The sequence below is a fragment of the Coffea eugenioides genome, chromosome 7 (genome assembly GCF_003713205.1).
Source record: "Coffea eugenioides isolate CCC68of chromosome 7, Ceug_1.0, whole genome shotgun sequence".
Lineage (NCBI taxonomy): Eukaryota > Viridiplantae > Streptophyta > Magnoliopsida > Gentianales > Rubiaceae > Coffea > Coffea eugenioides.
Window position 1 is genome coordinate 32377863 of NC_040041.1, and position 17409 is coordinate 32395271.

Genomic DNA, 17409 nt, shown 5'->3' on the forward strand with positions numbered 1-17409 from the left:
AAATTGGAAAAACAAAGGAGGAGAGAAGTCTGGACGAGGAGTTCCTACTGCTAATGAAGCTGATGCTGGCCCCTTCACCAAAGAACAAATGGAGCATCTTCTTATGCTACTGAAATCCAGTTCTACCTCATCTGACTTTCCTAATGCTTCTATGGCTCATACAGGTATTGGATCTAAGGCTCTATTCAATTCTTTTTTGTCTAATTCCTCAACCTTTCCTGCTCCATGGATCATAGACTCTGGAGCCTCAGACCATATGACAAATTCTTTTAAACTCTTCCAATCATATACACCATGTTCTGGAAATAAAAAGATCAAGGTTGCAGATGGAGGTTTCTCTCCTGTTGCTGGAAAAGGTTCAATACAGATCTCAAAAAATGTTAACCTGAAATCTGTTCTTCATGTTCCAAAATTGGCCAGCAGTCTTTTATCAGTGAGTAAACTAACAAAAGATTCTAATTGTTTGGCTATTTTCGATGAATCTCATTGTGCTTTTCAGGACAAGAATTCGAGGATGACGATTGGCAGAGCTAGAATGATCAATGGCCTTTACTGTCTTGAGGATAATTCACCTAGTGCTCAAATTGCTCAAGAGTCTAGTAGTAATATTTTTGTATCTGCTTATGAACAAATAATGGTTTGGCATTACAGATTGGGCCATCCTAGTTTTATTTATCTAAAACATTGGTTTCCTTTGCCTTTTAAGAATGTGAACCCCCTAAAACTGAAATGTGAAAGTTGTTTGCTTGCTAAAAGTCAACGAAAATCTTATGTCCCAAGGCCTTATTTACCATCAAAACCATTTTATCTGTTTCATAGTGATGTTTGGGGACCCTCAAGGGTTACTACTGCTTTGGGAAAAAGGTGGTTTGTAACATTCATAGACGACCATACTCGTCTATGTTGGGTATACTTAATGCATAAGAAGTCAGAAGTAGCAACCATTTTTCAAAATTTCTATAACATGATAGAAAATCAATTTCAAACAAAAGCAAGTATTTTGCGGTCTGATAATGGAACAGAGTATTATAATAGTATCCTTGGAACATTTTTTGAAGAAAAAGGGATTTTACATCAGTCTTCTTGCACTGATACCCCCGAACAAAATGGAATTGCCGAGCGTAAAAACAAACATCTGTTGGAAGTCGCTCGTGCCATGATGTTTTATATGAACTTACCAAAATATTTTTGGGGGGATGCTGTTTTAACAGCATCATACCTAATTAATAGGATGCCTTCCAAGGTCTTACAATATAGTACTCCTTTAGAGTGTTTTAAAAAAATTTTCCCTGAATCAAGAGTTAATTCAGATTTGCCTTTAAAAATATTTGGATGCACTGCTTATGTGCATATTCCAAAGAAATCTCGGTCCAAGTTGGATCCTAGGGCCGAAAAATGTGTCTTTGTTGGTTATGCTCCAAATCAAAAAGGGTACAAATTCTTTAATCCTCTCACACGGAAAGTCTTTGTCACTATGGATGCAATTTTTTTGGAAGGTCTTCCTTTCTTTAACAAACCTTTGATTCAGGGGGAGAATTCTAGTGAATCAAATTTTTGGGAAACTGAAGCTTTACCAACTATAATTTTTGAAACAGATAAGGAAACGAAGATCCCTCAATTTGATAATGCAGAAACTGATATTGGTTTATCAGATATGGAAATATTGCGACGAGAAAAAAATTGTTCCAATCTTGAGCCTGTGGTATACACTAGGAGAAATATTTTTAAAAAGGGTGAAGGTCCATTGATGAGTCCAGCTCCTGTTCATGAGAAGTCCTCGAGGGAAGTCTGTCCAAATACATCAGGTAATACTTCACCTTTCTTTTCTTCTGCTGTTCCAGAATCTGACCCAGTTTTAAATCTTCCTACTCAAGAATCTGATCTTGATCTTCCCATTGCCATTAGGAAAGGAACCCGTACTTGTACTAGACATCCAATTTCCAAATATGTGTCCTATGATAACCTTTCCCCTAAATATAGAGCCTTTACCACTGAAATTTCAAAACTTGTGATTCCTAGAAACATTAAAGAAGCGTTGGTTGATCAGAACTGGAAATCTGCAGTGTTTGAAGAGATGGAAGCATTGAGGAAGAATGATACGTGGGATGTGGTGGAGTTGCCTAGGGAGAAAAAGATTGTTGGGTGCAAATGGGTGTTTACAGTTAAAAGCAAAGCAGATGGTACTGTAGAAAGGTACAAGGCCAGATTAGTTGCGAAAGGTTTTACACAAACCCATGGAATAGATTATCAAGAAACATTTGCCCCTGTTGCCAAGATAAATTCTATTCGGGTCCTTTTATCTCTTGCTATTAATGCAAATTGGCCATTGTACCAACTTGATGTGAAAAATGCCTTTCTGAATGGAGACCTAGAAGAGGAGGTGTTTATGAGTCTTCCTCCAGGTTTTGTAGACAAATATGGTGTTGGAAAAGTTTGCAAACTGAAGAAATCTCTTTATGGGCTTAAACAATCACCAAGAGCTTGGTTTGAACGCTTCAGCAAAGCTGTTAAAAAATTTGGTTTCTTACAAAGTCAGGCTGACCATACTTTGTTTTATAGGCATTCAAAAGAAGGTAAAGTTGCAATTTTAATTGTATACGTCGATGACATTATTTTAACAGGGGATGATTGTGGAGGATTAGAGAATTCGAAGAAGTTTCTGGCCAAGGAATTCGAAATCAAGGACTTGGGAAACTTAAAGTATTTTCTCGGGATGGAGTTTGCACGATCCAAGGAGGGAATTGTTGTAAGTCAAAAGAAGTATGTGCTTGATTTGCTCAAAGAGACAGGTATGATGGGATGCAGGCCAGCTGAAACTCCCATGGAGCCAAATTTGAAACTTCAACCAGCTAGTGTAGAGAAAGTAAGAGACAGAGAAAAGTTTCAAAGACTAGTTGGAAGACTTATTTATTTATCACACACTCGGCCTGACATAGCATTTCCAGTAAGTATTGTTAGTCAGTTCATGCATTCACCAGGCCCAGAGCACTTTGAAGCAATTCATAGAATCCTAAGGTACCTAAAGGGAACACCTGGCAAAGGTATTTTCTTTAAGGCACGAGGACATCTTCAAGTTGAAGCCTATACCGATGCGGATTGGGCTGGATGTATAACAGATAGAAGATCAACTTCTGGATATTGTACGTATGTGGGAGGTAATTTGGTAACTTGGAGAAGTAAGAAGCAGAATGTTGTGGCAAGGAGCAGTGCAGAAGCAGAGTTTCGGGCTGTTGCTCAAGGTATTTGTGAAGTGATATGGATTAGAAGAATATTACAGGAGTTGAAGGTTTCAGAAGTACTTCCTATGAAATTGTATTGTGACAATAAAGCTGCTATTTCTATTGCTCACAATCCAGTTCTTCATGACCGAACGAAACATGTTGAAGTAGATAAGCACTTCATCAAAGAAAAAATAGAAGGAGGTGTAGTCTGCATGACCTATGTGCCAACTAGAGACCAAGTGGCAGATCTGCTTACAAAGAGTCTTCCCAAAAAACAGTTTGATTTGTTAGTGAGCAAGCTGGTGATGAAAGATATCTTCAAACCAGCTTGAGGGGGAGTGTGGGAAAATCTGTATTTTTGGGAAGTAGAATATTGAAAATCTGTATTTTTGGGAAGTAGAATATTGAGTAATAAAACCGTGTAAATTAGGAGAGATTAGAGGAGCTAAATTGGGGTGACATCTTATTCCTAGGATTAAGGATATAATTGTGTATAGTTTCCTAATATAGGCTGAAACCTGTTGTATATATTTTTTTGGATCAATGAAATAATTAATTCCCCTCATTCATTATTTTCAAGTGTTATACTTACGATTATTGTCTCTGCCTAAACTATGCTCCAATGGTTACTAAGCCGATGTCTGAGATTTTTTTAGCTGTTGGTTAGTTTGGCTCGTTATCCTAAATCATTCCCAATGGCAATTAGAATTAATCATGCATAAAATGTTAATCTTTTTTTGATTGGTTAGAAAGATTTTATAGGTTGAAGTTGGCGGCTCATCTCTCTACAAGGTTGAAAGGAAAATAGGTGAAGGTAGCTTAGAACAGGTATGCAAGGGACGTCTTTTTTCTTGTGGAAAAGGTTCAGAACCTGTGGAGGTATTTTCTGTTTTTGGTTGACCGAGAGGATTCTTATTGTTTCTGTTCTCAACTATTTATATCGTAATTTGGTAAAGAAACAACAATTGTATGAATATTAACATTGGTTCCATCTGAAGAAAAAAAAGAATTTCATGTCTATTAATCTTGCTAGATGAATTTCAGGTTGCCCTGAAATTTGAGCACAAAAATAAACTGGTGGGTCTTATCAGAGATGATTATCCAACAGTGTGGTAGATTTATAAGTACGACTCTTGATTCCTTTTCCTTACCTGATATTTTTTCTACTTAAGAACTGAAGTGAATCTTGTTTCTCGCTGAACAGCTCCCTTGGAGGTGGAGGAGGTACACATGGAGTGCCTACTGTACATTATAGAGGAATACAAGGAAACTACTTCATAATGGTAAGATTGGAAGTGCTGAATGGATGTATCTACTTTACTTCTACTCCACAATGTGGGACGTATCAAATGCTGTTGTCTTCTCATGCATCTATGAATCTTTGATAATTGGTCACGTTTTTATAGGTCATGGAACATTTGGATCCTATTTCGCTTGATGTATGGAGGTCCGCAAGAATGAATTAAAAAAAGATGGTAAGTATCTTGACATGCCTTGTTTTACTTAGACAAATATCTTCTGAACCTTGTTTTGATGCATTTCATACATATTTTTTCATTTGAAAGGAGTTTGTAAAAAGAATTTCGAAAATCACACTAAAAACTAAAAAAGGTTAACTTTAGTAGATTATAACCATGAGATGGAAGCTGCTAAAAACCATCTCCATCTGGCTTTCATTGTAGTTGAAGAAACTTGATAATCCTCATAACCTTCCTTTGTCATTAGATTCCTGGTAGTATCAGAAATTGTCTCTCATGTTTGAATAATTGTACGGCGCTCCATCACAGGCCAAGAACAGTTTTTGATGTGGGCTATGAACTGATATTGATATCGCACTCCTGTTAGTTTGAATCATCTACCGGCTCTAAGCCTTGTTGATATCACATCCTAACATGCCTGGCTTTGTTGGAGCCATAAATGTGGCCTGTGGTCAAATAGAACATCATTTTATGCCTACAACGCTATCGAAGTTCACCCTGTTTCTGATAGCTATAGGATCGCACTCCTGTTTTTTCTATTGGCATATTCGTAATATGTCAATTTTTTTGCTTTGTCTATGCCTGTGGTTTTGTGGCCTGTTCTCAATGCAAGTTCCAAAGCTTTCTTGCATACAAACTTTCTTATTCAAAGAGATACACTCAAGAGGGTATTCTACTGTCTTTTCTTGTTTCCTTTTTCACTCTTCTTAAGCGTTGAAAGTTGTCGGTGGTATGCATTGAATTTGGTAGGCTTCTCTTTGAATTGCAAGTATTTATTTGAGTATTGGGCTTAATGAACAAAAGTTTCTTTTTTATGGTTGTGTTGGTTTATTAGGTCTTAATTCCATGTTCGCTTTAGTGGATGTTGCATGGTGTCTTATTGTTGACAAGATCCCTTTTCTTTTCAAGCAAAATTATATGCAGATTACTGTGATCTCTAATCCCTAAAAAAATTTGTTCTACATATCTATTTGTGCTGCCAACTGCATGCACTGCATCAGATTTACTAGTGGGAACTCATTGTTGTGTTTGTTAAGTTGATCTTTCTTTGGATGAACATTTGCATGTTTGTACAGGTGGTGCAGCTCGATTTTTTGTATCCAAGCAAGGGTGTTCATGAATGCTTAGATAAAGGTTGTCGAATTACATCAATAGCTGCAACCAGTTATCAAGTCACTGTTATTGTGAACTTGGCTAAATGGCTCAGGAACTTTTGCTGTCATCTGAGTTTCCATGCAAAGTTACTGAGATAAATATTATTTGGGACTTTGCATTTCTAGATTCATAATCTGGGAGATTGAAATAGTTAATTTGAATTGAGGACTCCTATGTGAAGTTTGTTTTTCTGTTTTGTTGAGCAGGAGAGCCGGGTAAAAAAATCTCTTCGTTTCTTGTTTGTGCTATGGACAAACATTGGAATCATTGCGATGATCCATTAAGATTTATCAGAGGCAGAAGATTTCTTCAGTGTGACAGATTACTATAATGAGGTTAATCGATATCCTGTTATCTTTCTCATGTTTGTTCAAATGCTTTTCTGTACTAATTGTTGCAATTTAGTTGCTGTCATTGATCATTGTTCATTCGGACGAGTGTGATCGATACGCTGTCATGAGAAGGAATGAATCATTGTGGTGCTTGTCTTCCAAATCAGAAGGCTGACATAGGAGGTGTATTCAGGAATCATTGTGGTGTTTTTTCAGATGCGGTAGCAGAAATATGTGCTTTTAAGGATTGGGCTACGAATTGCAATGTCTCGAAAGTTTGTTAATGTATTAATTCAATCTGATTCAAAAGTTTTGGTTCATCCCATCAGGGAGAAAGGTGCAGTCAGTTGCCAATTGAGCCCTTTGGTTGCAGGCTGTGTATGCTTTTGTAAAGGAGGAAGGCACCTTACTCCAAAGTCCAGATTTTTACTACACTTTTAGCCCTTAACCTTTTAAATTGTGGATTCAGTTTGGTTATCACTATGTATTTACAAATCAAATAGGTTCTCTTAAAGACATATAACGAACACAATCTTAAAGGGGCCCAAGAAAAAATAGAGAAAAAGAACTGTGACATTAGTATATATTAGCTCTAGGACTTTGGTGGAGCCAAATGAGTCTTAGTTTGATAAAACTAACATCTAACTCTAATTTTTCATAGTTGAACTCGATCAACCACCTAAATATAAAATTCGAGATCGAGTTTAAATTTGAGTTTGATTTTAGGGTTATTATCACTTTACTCCCTTAAACTATAGCACTATTATTAGTTTACTTCCTAACGTTATCTTTTAGTCATTTTACCCCATGAGTAATTCAACTCAACATGTTAAGAAATTTTAGACAAAAATACCATTTTATTTTATAGCATTGCTACATTGTTATTATCACTTTATTCGTTTAGATTATAGTGATACAATCACTTTAGTTCCTAACATTATTTTCTAAGCATTTTACCTCATCGTTAATCTAACTAGTAGGATCAAAAAATTTTAAATATATTTACCTTTTTTTATATATCATTAAAAATAAAAAAATTGGAATGGTTATTCTTCCTTTTTTTCAATTTAAAAGATCGAAAAACATAAAATTAAAAGGATTTTCTCAAATTTCTTTTTTTTTTTTACATTTATTAATACTAGGAAAAGAAAAAGAGATAGGAAAGAAGGAGACAAAAAATTAGATTTTGCAAAAAAAGAAAATAAAGAAAAGTCCAACATTATCGTATTATTTTAAGGTTGTCGAGATTAGGATTGGAATTTGGTGGTAAACAAAAAAGTGAAATAATTTTAAAATAATAAAAGTATTTAATTCTTTCTTATTTGTAATTTTTAAAAAAAGAATTGAGCTCTCTCTCTCTCTCCCCCCCTCCCCCTCTCCCTCTCCATCTTTCTATTTTTTTTCAATATTAATAAGATTGCCAAGAAGAAAGAAATTAATACTTTGATTTTTTCTTGATACTAAAAAGGAGAAGAGTCATTTTTAATTTTTTATTATTTTTATTATGCAAATAGGAGGGTATTTTCTTCTAAAATTTTTTAACTTGCTAAGTTGGTTTAATGATAGGATAAATTGTCTAAAAAATAACTCTATGGAGTAAATTGATAATGGGACTATATTTTATGGGGGTAAAGTGATAAAAAATTTAAGGGTTAAACATGTCTTTTCAGTTTAATTAACAAACTCCGTTAAGTTTGACCGTTAGTTTTGGGGATAAAGTGACTAAAAGATAACGTTAAGGAGGAAATTGATAATAGCAACAAACGTTAAGGGGGTAAAGTGATAATAACCCTTGATTTTAACTGAACTCAGCTAAAAAACAAAAATCAATTATGGTGTTTTTTAAAATGGATAAGACATACATTTCACTATAATGAGTATTAAACATGATTATAGACCTTTTAATAGTCAAAAAGCTAAAATCAGTAATCTACCAAAGAGTAGTTTTTATTTATTCTAATTATTCTCTACAATTACTTTCTATAACCAGTTTATGTGAAATCTAAAGCAAAGCAGAACATGCCTAAGCCAAGGTTGTGTTGGAATATTACATCATGATTATTTGAACCTTTTTTTGGATAAAATTTAAAATTTCATTTCATGAAATCTTCACCAATGATAGAAAATACATTGGACATGTTCCTCATACAACTAATCTGAAAATTTATTAGATTTAATAAATCTAGAAAATAACAAAGATTACACTGTGAAAATCCAATAAATCAAATTAATCATGAGCACCTTAATGAATATCTATACATGTCAACACGATGACATCTTTCTACTATCCAACTGGTTCAAATTCAAAGTCAATGCTAAGATATGACAAAATTATCCAAGAAGCAAAAAAAGCACCAAAATCGATGTTTCTTGTTTTCAGCTTTTTTAGGCTCAATAAATAAAAAATTAAACTATGAAAACTCTTTGAGAACACATCAAAATAGATTTTTTAAAATCAAAATCTAAAATCAGATATTGAAAATCAGTTGATCACAAATCCACACTATAGAAGTAAAGTATACTTTTTTTTTTGAGTAAAAATTACCCATTGTTTAGGGAAGCTATATTCAAATGAACCCGCCATTGCTTAGGAACTGAACAAATATGGTTGAAACTTGGTACAATTAGTGTTGTTATTATATATTTTTTTTGAGAAACTAATGTACGTTTACAGATATGATTGTATTCATGTACTATTAAGATAATGCATATGAACAATTCATGTATACAATAAAGTAATAGTAGTGATTATCAAATCAGGTAATGTAGATGGAATTAGGAGATTAATCCATGACAAAACCCTGCGATTTTCAAAACTCATTTCTTCAAAGTCTTTGAGACAAAGCGTTAGAAATTCCCATTAGCTGACAAAAGCAACCTAAGAAGCAGAATAACTACTCAATTAAGGTCCGTCTAAAATCCTCCCAACCTGATTCTATTCCCAAGTAAACGTAAATCCGCTGATTCCAATCACAAATTTATTATTTTGGAAGTGCCGTTACTGCACTGTCAACGATGAGTCTTCAAATAAAAATGGCCGATTAATTGCTCTCAACTTTTCATGCAACTATTAATTGCTCTGTTTTTCTTATTTTTTTCCTATTTCTTTGCCTGTTATTATTGTTATTGGAAATGAAAGGAAAAAAAAAACTAGAGCTTCTGGAGCTTGATGATCATATTGAAGTTCTTGTTATCTTCTAGACAAATTAGGTAGTTGTTGGCATACTTTATTGCTAGAGTTTAAGATTTGTGGAGCTTATATCTGAAAACTAATCGCCAGATTAGGAAATTAAGTGCACTTCAGATTAATTTATCGTGAATATAAATAACACTGATTTCACAAATAGAGTGTTCATTCTACTTCTTAAAGTGGTAATGGATAAGCCTTCTTCAGTTTCAACCGCTACTACAGGCATGATTTGGAGTGATGAACAGGTGACTAAACTTCTCCAGTGCATGATCGAGTTTAAGGCTAAGAAAGGGGTTGATGCTGATGCTGATCCGACAGCTTTTCATCAGTTTTTTGAACAGGAGTTTCAATTTAAATATTCCAAAAGTCAGGTATATGAGAAGGTGAGGCGTTTGAAGATGAAATATTTCAATAATTTGAAAAAATTTGAGAAAGTTGGGAAGGACACTGGTATTTCCAAGGCTGAGCTTCAAACGTTGAACATTTCAAGACAGATTTCAAGTGGTGGAGCTGGTGCTGGTGATTTTGAATCAAAATATCCTCTTTCAAGCCAGTCATTTGAAGTAGATTCCAGAGGAGTAATGAAATTTGGAGGTAAAACTGCTGATGAACTTAGCTTTTTGAAAGAGAACATGCATTTGATTGGTGATGACAAAGCAAAGGAATTGGAGAGAAAGTGGAAGATATTGCATGCGGAGTATTTCTTTAAAAGCTTGGAATTGATGAAAGAGCAAACTCGTATGGTGTTGGAAGCCACGATGAGAAAGAAGTAAATACTAATTAGTGGCTGGTTGGTTACTTTTTTGGTACTAAGGTATAGTCTTTTGAGTTTCAGGTTGTATTAATCCTGAAATTTATAATCCATGATTTTTAGTCTAGCTGTGGAAACAATTCAGTTCCAATTCTGTCACTTCAGGTTTTATAAGTTTTTTTGAATGCTTTGATCTTTTGTGGGTTGCAAGTCGAGTTATAAAGTATTACTAGTTTATTGATCAAGTTGATCAATCCTTTCCATGTACTTTCTTTCCTGCAATGCATCTACTGGTGTTAATACTATCACTTCGTAATTTCTTATACTATACTTACTGTCTTTTATGAATTGGTGCTTTATAAATTGTCCAATTAGGGTTGTTTATTCCTTTATTGCCTGGTGACTATCTCCAACTGTCACTGGTGAAAACTTATTGGTGAGACAGTTGCTTGCTCAAATCAATGCAAGCATATCATGGCTGAGGATTGTGAGTCAATAGGGGAAGCTTTATGCCAAATGTCTCTCACTTCTTATGTCATTGATATACTGCGGTTGGTTTATTGGATCTAATGACTGCTATTGCTGTTGTTCTGCATAATCCAATGTATGCTTTTAGAGATTGGACAGAGAATTTTTTTCCTCATCTCTGTTTTCTTATAGAAAAAGAATCCTCAAATACTGATTGGTAGAGTTTAAATAACACTAAAAATATCTTTATGCCATTCTTTTCAATTGTAGGGTTCATCATTTGAATTGTTTAGAGCTAGAATGCCTATGATTACATGATGACCATCTGATTCATTACTTCTCAAATCAATAGAAACCTTTTGTTTAATCCCATTAGCTATGTCATCTCTCCTATAATTTGGACTGATAGTCTTTAGAACCAAATTTAGGGGTATGAGATTAGCTAAGGAATAGGAATCAGAAATTTCAAATTTGAGAAATGATGATCTCACTTTGATAAAAGGCCAGATAAACAATTTCAAGAAGCTTCTGCAACTCCGCAACTTCAGCCATTAGCCATGTCAACAGGGTAAGCAGCCTCTGAATCTGGGGAGCCTAATTTGGTGTCCTTTTTACCAGCTTTTGTGGTGAAAGTCCTCCTGCAGGTAATGACATACTTCTTTAAAATGTCATGTTCTGTGGACAAATTGAACTTCTTCCTTATTGATTTTGATGCCTGCTTTTGACCCTTGGCTTCTGAATATCATTGACTCAAGGCTGATCAATTTCACTTTTCTTGCCAATGACCAAGTTCATGACAAACTTCTGATAACTGTTTCTGGAAGCTCTTCTTGATGAAAACAAGCACTACTTATTGCTAGAGCTGGAAATGATGGAAAACAAGATGGCAATGGAGGTGGCAATGATGGCTATGGCAATGAGTAATGCACAGGGGGAGTCGGGCAGAAGCTGGGATTCTTGGGAAGGGTTATACTTGGAATCAATGTCTCTGGTTCCAAATAAGTTATATATTTATTCTTTTTGGCTGGGTTGTAAATGTGTGGATGATGCCAAACTTTATAGTCTCAGAAGAGTTATACTTGCGATTCTTGTCTCTCCTTAAACTATGCTCCAATGGTTACTAAGCCGATGTCTGAGATTTTCTTAGGTGTTGGTTAGTTTGGCTCGTTATCCTAAATGATCCCAATGGCAATTAGAATTAATCATGCATAAAATGTTAATCTTTTTTTGATTGGTTAAAAAGATTTTATAGATTGAAGATGGTGGCTCACCTCTCTACAAGGTTAAAAGGAAAATAGGTAAAGGTAGCTTAGAAAAGGTATGCAAGGGACGTCTTTTTTCTTGTGAAAAAGGTTCAGAACCTGTGGAGTATTTTCTGCTTTTGGTTGACCTAGAGGATTCATATTGTTTCTGTTCTCAACTATTTATATTATAATTTGGAAAAGAAACAACAATTGTATGAATATTAACATTGGTTCCATCTGAAGAGAAAAAAAAAGAATTTCATGTCTATTAATCTTGCTAGATGAATTTCAGGTTGCCCTGAAATTTGAGCTCAAAAATAAACTGGTAGGTCATATCAAAGATGATTATCCAACAGAGTAGCAGATTTATAAGTACGACTCTTGATTCCTTTTCCTTACCCGATATTTTCTCTATTAAAGAACTGAAGTGAATCTTGTTTCTTGCTGAGCAGCTCCCTTGGAGGTGGAGGAGGTACATATGGAGTGCCTACTGTACATTATAAAGGAATACAAGGAAACTACTTCATAGTGGTAAGATTGGAAGTGCTGAATGGATTTATCTACTTTACTTCTACTCCACAATATGGGACGTATCAAATGCTGTTGTCTTCTCATGCATCTATGAATCTTTGATAATTGATCACGTTTTGATGCATTTCATACATATATCTTCGTTTGAAAGGAGTTTGCAAAAAGAATTTCGAAAATCATTCTAAAAACTAAATAAGCTTAACTTTAGCAGATTATAAGCATGAGATGGAAGCTGCTAAAAAGCATCTCCACTTGGCTTTCATTATAGTTGAAGAAACTTGATAGTCCTCATAATCTTCCTCTGTCATTAGATTCCTGGTAGTATCAGAAATTGTCTCTCAAGTTTGAATAATTGTAGGGCGCCCAAGAACAGTTTTTGATGTGGGCTATGAACGGATATTGATATCGCACTCCTGTTAGTTTGAATCTTCTTCTAGCTCTAACCCTTGTTGACATCACATCCTAACATGCCTGGCCTTGTTGGAGACATAAATGTGGCCTGTTGTCAAATAGAACATCATTTTATGCCTACAACACTATCAAAGTTCACGCTGTTTCTGATAGCTATACGATTGCACTCTTGTTTTTTCTATTGGCAGATTAGTAATATGTCAATTTTTTTGCTTTGTCTGTGCCTGCCGTTTTTGTGGCCTGTTCTCAATGCGAGTTCAGAGCTTTCTTGCATACAAACTTTCTGATTCAAGGAGATACACTCAAGAGGGTATTCTACTGTCTTTTCTTGTTTCCTTTTTCACTCTTCTTAAGGGTTGAAAGTTGTCGGTGGTATGCATTGAATTTGGTAGGCTTCTCTTTGAATGCGTAATTTATAACTTAGAATGTGTAACTTTTTGAGTCTTAGGTGTGTGAATGGTGATATAAAGCCTCATAACCTATTGCTTGGCCAAGCATGAACACCACAAGAAAAGAAGTTGTTTCTTGTTGACTTTGGAATAGGTCAGATAATATGAATATTGTCCTCTCCTCCTCACAAATATTTATCCTTTTTAACTAATCTCCTGAAAAATTGCAGCAACTGAGTGGAGAAAGAGCTGTGAGGGTAAACACATCGAATACACTCAACATCCTTGGCACACAAGGTGAGTGTTAGCTTTCATATGTTCTCAATTCTTCAGTTAACTCGTCCGCTTCTATAGAAGTTCTATCCTCTTTCTGTGCAATTGTCCAGAGGGACTCTTGATTTTGCAAGTGTGCATGCCTAATTTGGGAAGGACTGCTGGTCAGAGGGATGATTTACAGACACTTGCTTAAACACTTATTTTCCTTCCGAAAGGCAAGCTGCCATGGAGGAAGTCAAGGTTCTCCCTTTTTCCCTCGCTTTCGGATCCTTCCTCCTCTTCCACTGGTGTGCTTATTTTCCAATCTGTGTATTATCTAAAGGATGAGGAAACCGTTTTTCATGTCAGCCTAGAAAAGTTTTCAATCTCACCTGACTTCTTGTGTTTCTCGTGCCATGCCCCTTTGAAAGAGTATCTCAAGACTGTCCTTGATTTTAACTTTTCTGAGGAGCCCAACTATTGTCTTCCACTACATGTTATATCCATCTTTGATGGTCTTATTGGAGCCAATTTTGCTACCAAACTATTGAACATAGATGGTACTCAAAGGTGATATTTCATTTTTTTTTTATTCATTTTCATTTTCCTTCTGAGGTATGTACTGAAAATTTCATGCTCTTTGTCATAGGTGTCGTGATTGTCAATGTTGCTTAGAAGCAGTCTAAATTGGATCTTCATGAGGATGAGAAGTGACAAAATTTGAGTAAATTGACTGGAATCGGATCCCTTTCCTCTTCCTCGTCCTTTCTATTAAATAAGAATTCCTGTACAATCTATTCTTGGTAAACCCCTATATATACTTGATTGATTGACCTAATATACAGCTATTGTAACTGATTTTCTATTCTAGGTAAGAAATATATACAGATTTTAGCCATAATGTCTGTCATAATCTGCCATAATCTTTCCCATAACCTCTGCCACAATCTCTGCCATTGATACCATTGATATCCCCCCTCAAATTGATGCTGGCTGATCAACAAGCATCAATTTGTCAACAAGAAAGTGATGACGATTTTTGGAGAGAGCTTTAGTAAACACATCCACAATCTGAAGATCAGTGGGGATATGTGGAAGAGAGATGACCTGAGCATCATATGATTCACGAATAGAGTGACAATCCACTTCAATATGTTTGGTACGCTCGTGAAATACTGGATTAGCCGCAATTTGAATTGCACTAGTGTTGTCGGCATGAAGCGGTGTAGACCCTTTTTGAGGAAACCCGAGCTCACCTAACAATCCACGGAGCCAAACAATTTCAGAGCATGCAGAAGACATAGCACGATACTCAGACTCCGTAGAAGACTTAGACACCCTGTCTTGCTTCTTGCTTTTCCAGGAAACGAGAGAAGTACCAAGGAACATGCACCAACCAGTAACTGAACGTCTAATATCAGAACAACCAGCCCAATCAGCATCACTATATGCAATCAGGCGAATAGGAGAGTTTGCTGGAAAGAAAAGACCACGAGAAGAAGTGCCTTTCAAATAGCGAACAATGTGGCGAACAGCTGCCAAATGAAGGTGCCGAGGTGCTTGCATAAACTGACTAACTTGTTGAACAGCAAAAGAGATATCAGGGCGAGTAATAGTCAGGTAGTTTAGACTACCCACCAGCTGTCGATATAAAGACATATCAGAGATAAGATCACCTTCATCATGACGATACTTAACATTCACTTCCAAAGGGGTATCAACGGATCGACCATCTTGAAGACCAGCCAAAGCAATTAACTCCCGAATGTATTTGTGCTGGGTTAAGAAAATACCGGTGGAACTAGAATATACCTCAAGACCTAAAAAATACTGTAAAGAACCCAGGTCCTTCATATGGAAACAACGTTGAAGATGGTCTTGAAGTTGAGAAATCAATGCATAATCAGTCTCGGTAATAACAATATCATCAACATATACAAGAAGTATGACAATGCCTTTAGATGTCTTGCAAAGAAACAAAGAAGAATCATACTGGCTTTGGACAAAGGAGAAACCAAGAAGTGTGGAACGAAATTTATCAAACCAAGCACGTGGAGCTTGTTTCAAACCATAGAGTGATCGTTTCAACTTACAAACATCACCTGAAGGTGTGGAGAATAACCCTGGTGGTGGAGTCATATAAATGTCTTCTTTCAGATCTCCATGTAAAAAGGCATTCTTAACGTCCATCTGTCGCAGTGATCATCCCTTAGAAGCAGCAATGGCAAGAACAAGTCGTACCGTAGTCATCTTTGCTACAGGAGCAAATGTCTCCTCATAATTGATTCCATATTCCTGTCGATTACCAAGGGCCACCAATCTCGCTTTATGTCTATCAAGCGTTCCATCGGACCGTAGTTTAATGGAATAGACCCATTTACAACCAATGGGTTTGACACCAGTAGGACAAGGTACGATGTCCCAAGTATGATTCTCCAAAAGAGCTTGAAGTTCTTCGTCCATAGCTTTTACCCAACATGCATGTTTAGTTGCTTGAGAATAAGAGGAAGGTACTGCAGTGTCAACTAGAGCGGCAGAGAAACCATACCTATCAGGAGGTTTGCTGATACGGGAAGATCGTCGCAGAGTCACAGAATTATCAGAAGTGGTAGGCAGTGGAGCAGGATCGGGAAGGATTTCTACTGATGGAGGTCGTCGACGTTGATAGACAATGCCAGGTCTAAATCGTTGACTTGGTGGAGAGATATCATCAAAGCTAGGAAGAACAACATTGTGGGAAGGAAAAGTGTGCTGCTGAAAATAGTACTCATGCTCAAAGAAAATGACATGTCGAGAGACACGCAAACGATTAGTAACAGCATCATAACATAAGAATCCTTTTTGAGTGGTGCTATATCCCATAAAGGCACACCGAACTGACTGAGCTGCAAGCTTGTGGCGCTCATGAGGTGGTAGGTGAACAAAACAAACACAACCAAATGTGTGTAGCATGTGATAATTAGGATGTACACCAAAAAGACGATAATAAGGAGAATCAAAACCCAATTGTTGAGAAGGCAATCGATTAATCAAATACACAGCAGTTGACAAAGCTTCAACCCAAAATCTAGGGAGTACAGAAGATTGCAAGAGTAATGTTCGAACCATATCCAACAAATGGCGGTTTTTGCGTTCAGCCACCCCATTTTGTTGAGGGGTATAAGGACATGATCTCTGAGATACAATCCCTTTGCATTGCAAGTAGGCTTGGAAGTCATGTGACACATATTCCCCACCATTATCAGACCGTAAGATCTTAATACAAGTGGAAAACTGTGTCTCAATGTAAGCCACAAAGGTTTGAAAAACAGTAAACACCTCAGCTTTAGTGCGCAGAAATATATCCATGTGAATCGACTATAGTCATCAATGAATGTCACAAAGTATTTATACTGTGCATGTGAAATGACAGGAGTAATACCCCAAACATCACTATGTATTATCTCAAAGCATGCACTAGCACAACCAACAGAAGTAGGAAAAGGTAACATCTTACTCTTCCCCAATTTACACACAGAACAATCAAGAGGTGATGCATGAGCAAAACCTTGATCTTTAGCACCAAGAAAACCACGCTTTATTAAATCAGATAAAATGACATTATTTGGATGACCCAATCGTCTATGCCAAATTTCAGCCTTATTGCCAACAATCATAGAGGCTAAAGATAAAGTTCTAGGAACAGTAATTTGCAATGGAAATAATCTTCCCACTCTAGGCCCCTTCGCGATTACCTTCCCCGACATCTGGTCCTGCACAAGACAACCACCACGAGAGAAATGTACATCACAATGATTCTCCACTAGCTGTCCAACAGAGATTAAATTAGTAGACAACTTAGGAGTAACAAATACATGGCGAAAAGAATGTCCAATATCACCAATAGCTGTAATTGGAAGATTACTACCATTAGCAATCTGAATATTTTGGCAACCAGTATAGGGCCGCAAATTTTGTAAAAAATCAGATGAACCAGTCATATGA

At 36.1% G+C, this 17409-nt stretch overlaps 2 protein-coding genes and 1 long non-coding RNA gene across 3 annotated transcripts; 2 read left to right on the plus strand and 1 right to left on the minus strand.

The window, feature by feature from the left end:
* The first annotated feature begins 9561 nt into the window (after positions 1–9561).
* LOC113777231 (probable transcription factor At1g61730) lies at positions 9562–10149 on the plus strand. Its single transcript, XM_027322266.1, has one exon. It carries the CDS (start codon positions 9562–9564, stop codon positions 10147–10149), a length of 588 nt encoding a protein of 195 aa, XP_027178067.1.
* A 3249-nt stretch (positions 10150–13398) lies between these two features.
* LOC113777482 lies at positions 13399–13968 on the plus strand. The gene is made up of 3 exons (XR_003469179.1): positions 13399–13467; positions 13557–13686; positions 13857–13968. It is a non-coding gene; the product is annotated as an uncharacterized LOC113777482 (long non-coding RNA).
* A 435-nt stretch (positions 13969–14403) lies between these two features.
* Positions 14404–15615, minus strand: LOC113777232 (uncharacterized mitochondrial protein AtMg00810-like). The gene has a single exon (XM_027322267.1). It carries the CDS (start codon positions 15613–15615, stop codon positions 14404–14406), a length of 1212 nt encoding a protein of 403 aa, XP_027178068.1.
* Positions 15616–17409: the final 1794 nt, after the last annotated feature.

Excerpts from the sequence above, each read along its gene's own strand:
- LOC113777231 (XM_027322266.1), top strand. The coding sequence starts at position 9,562 with ATGGATAAGCCTTCTTCAGTTTCAACCGCTACTACAGGCATGATTTGG.
- LOC113777232 (XM_027322267.1), bottom strand. The coding sequence starts at position 15,615 with ATGGACGTTAAGAATGCCTTTTTACATGGAGATCTGAAAGAAGACATT.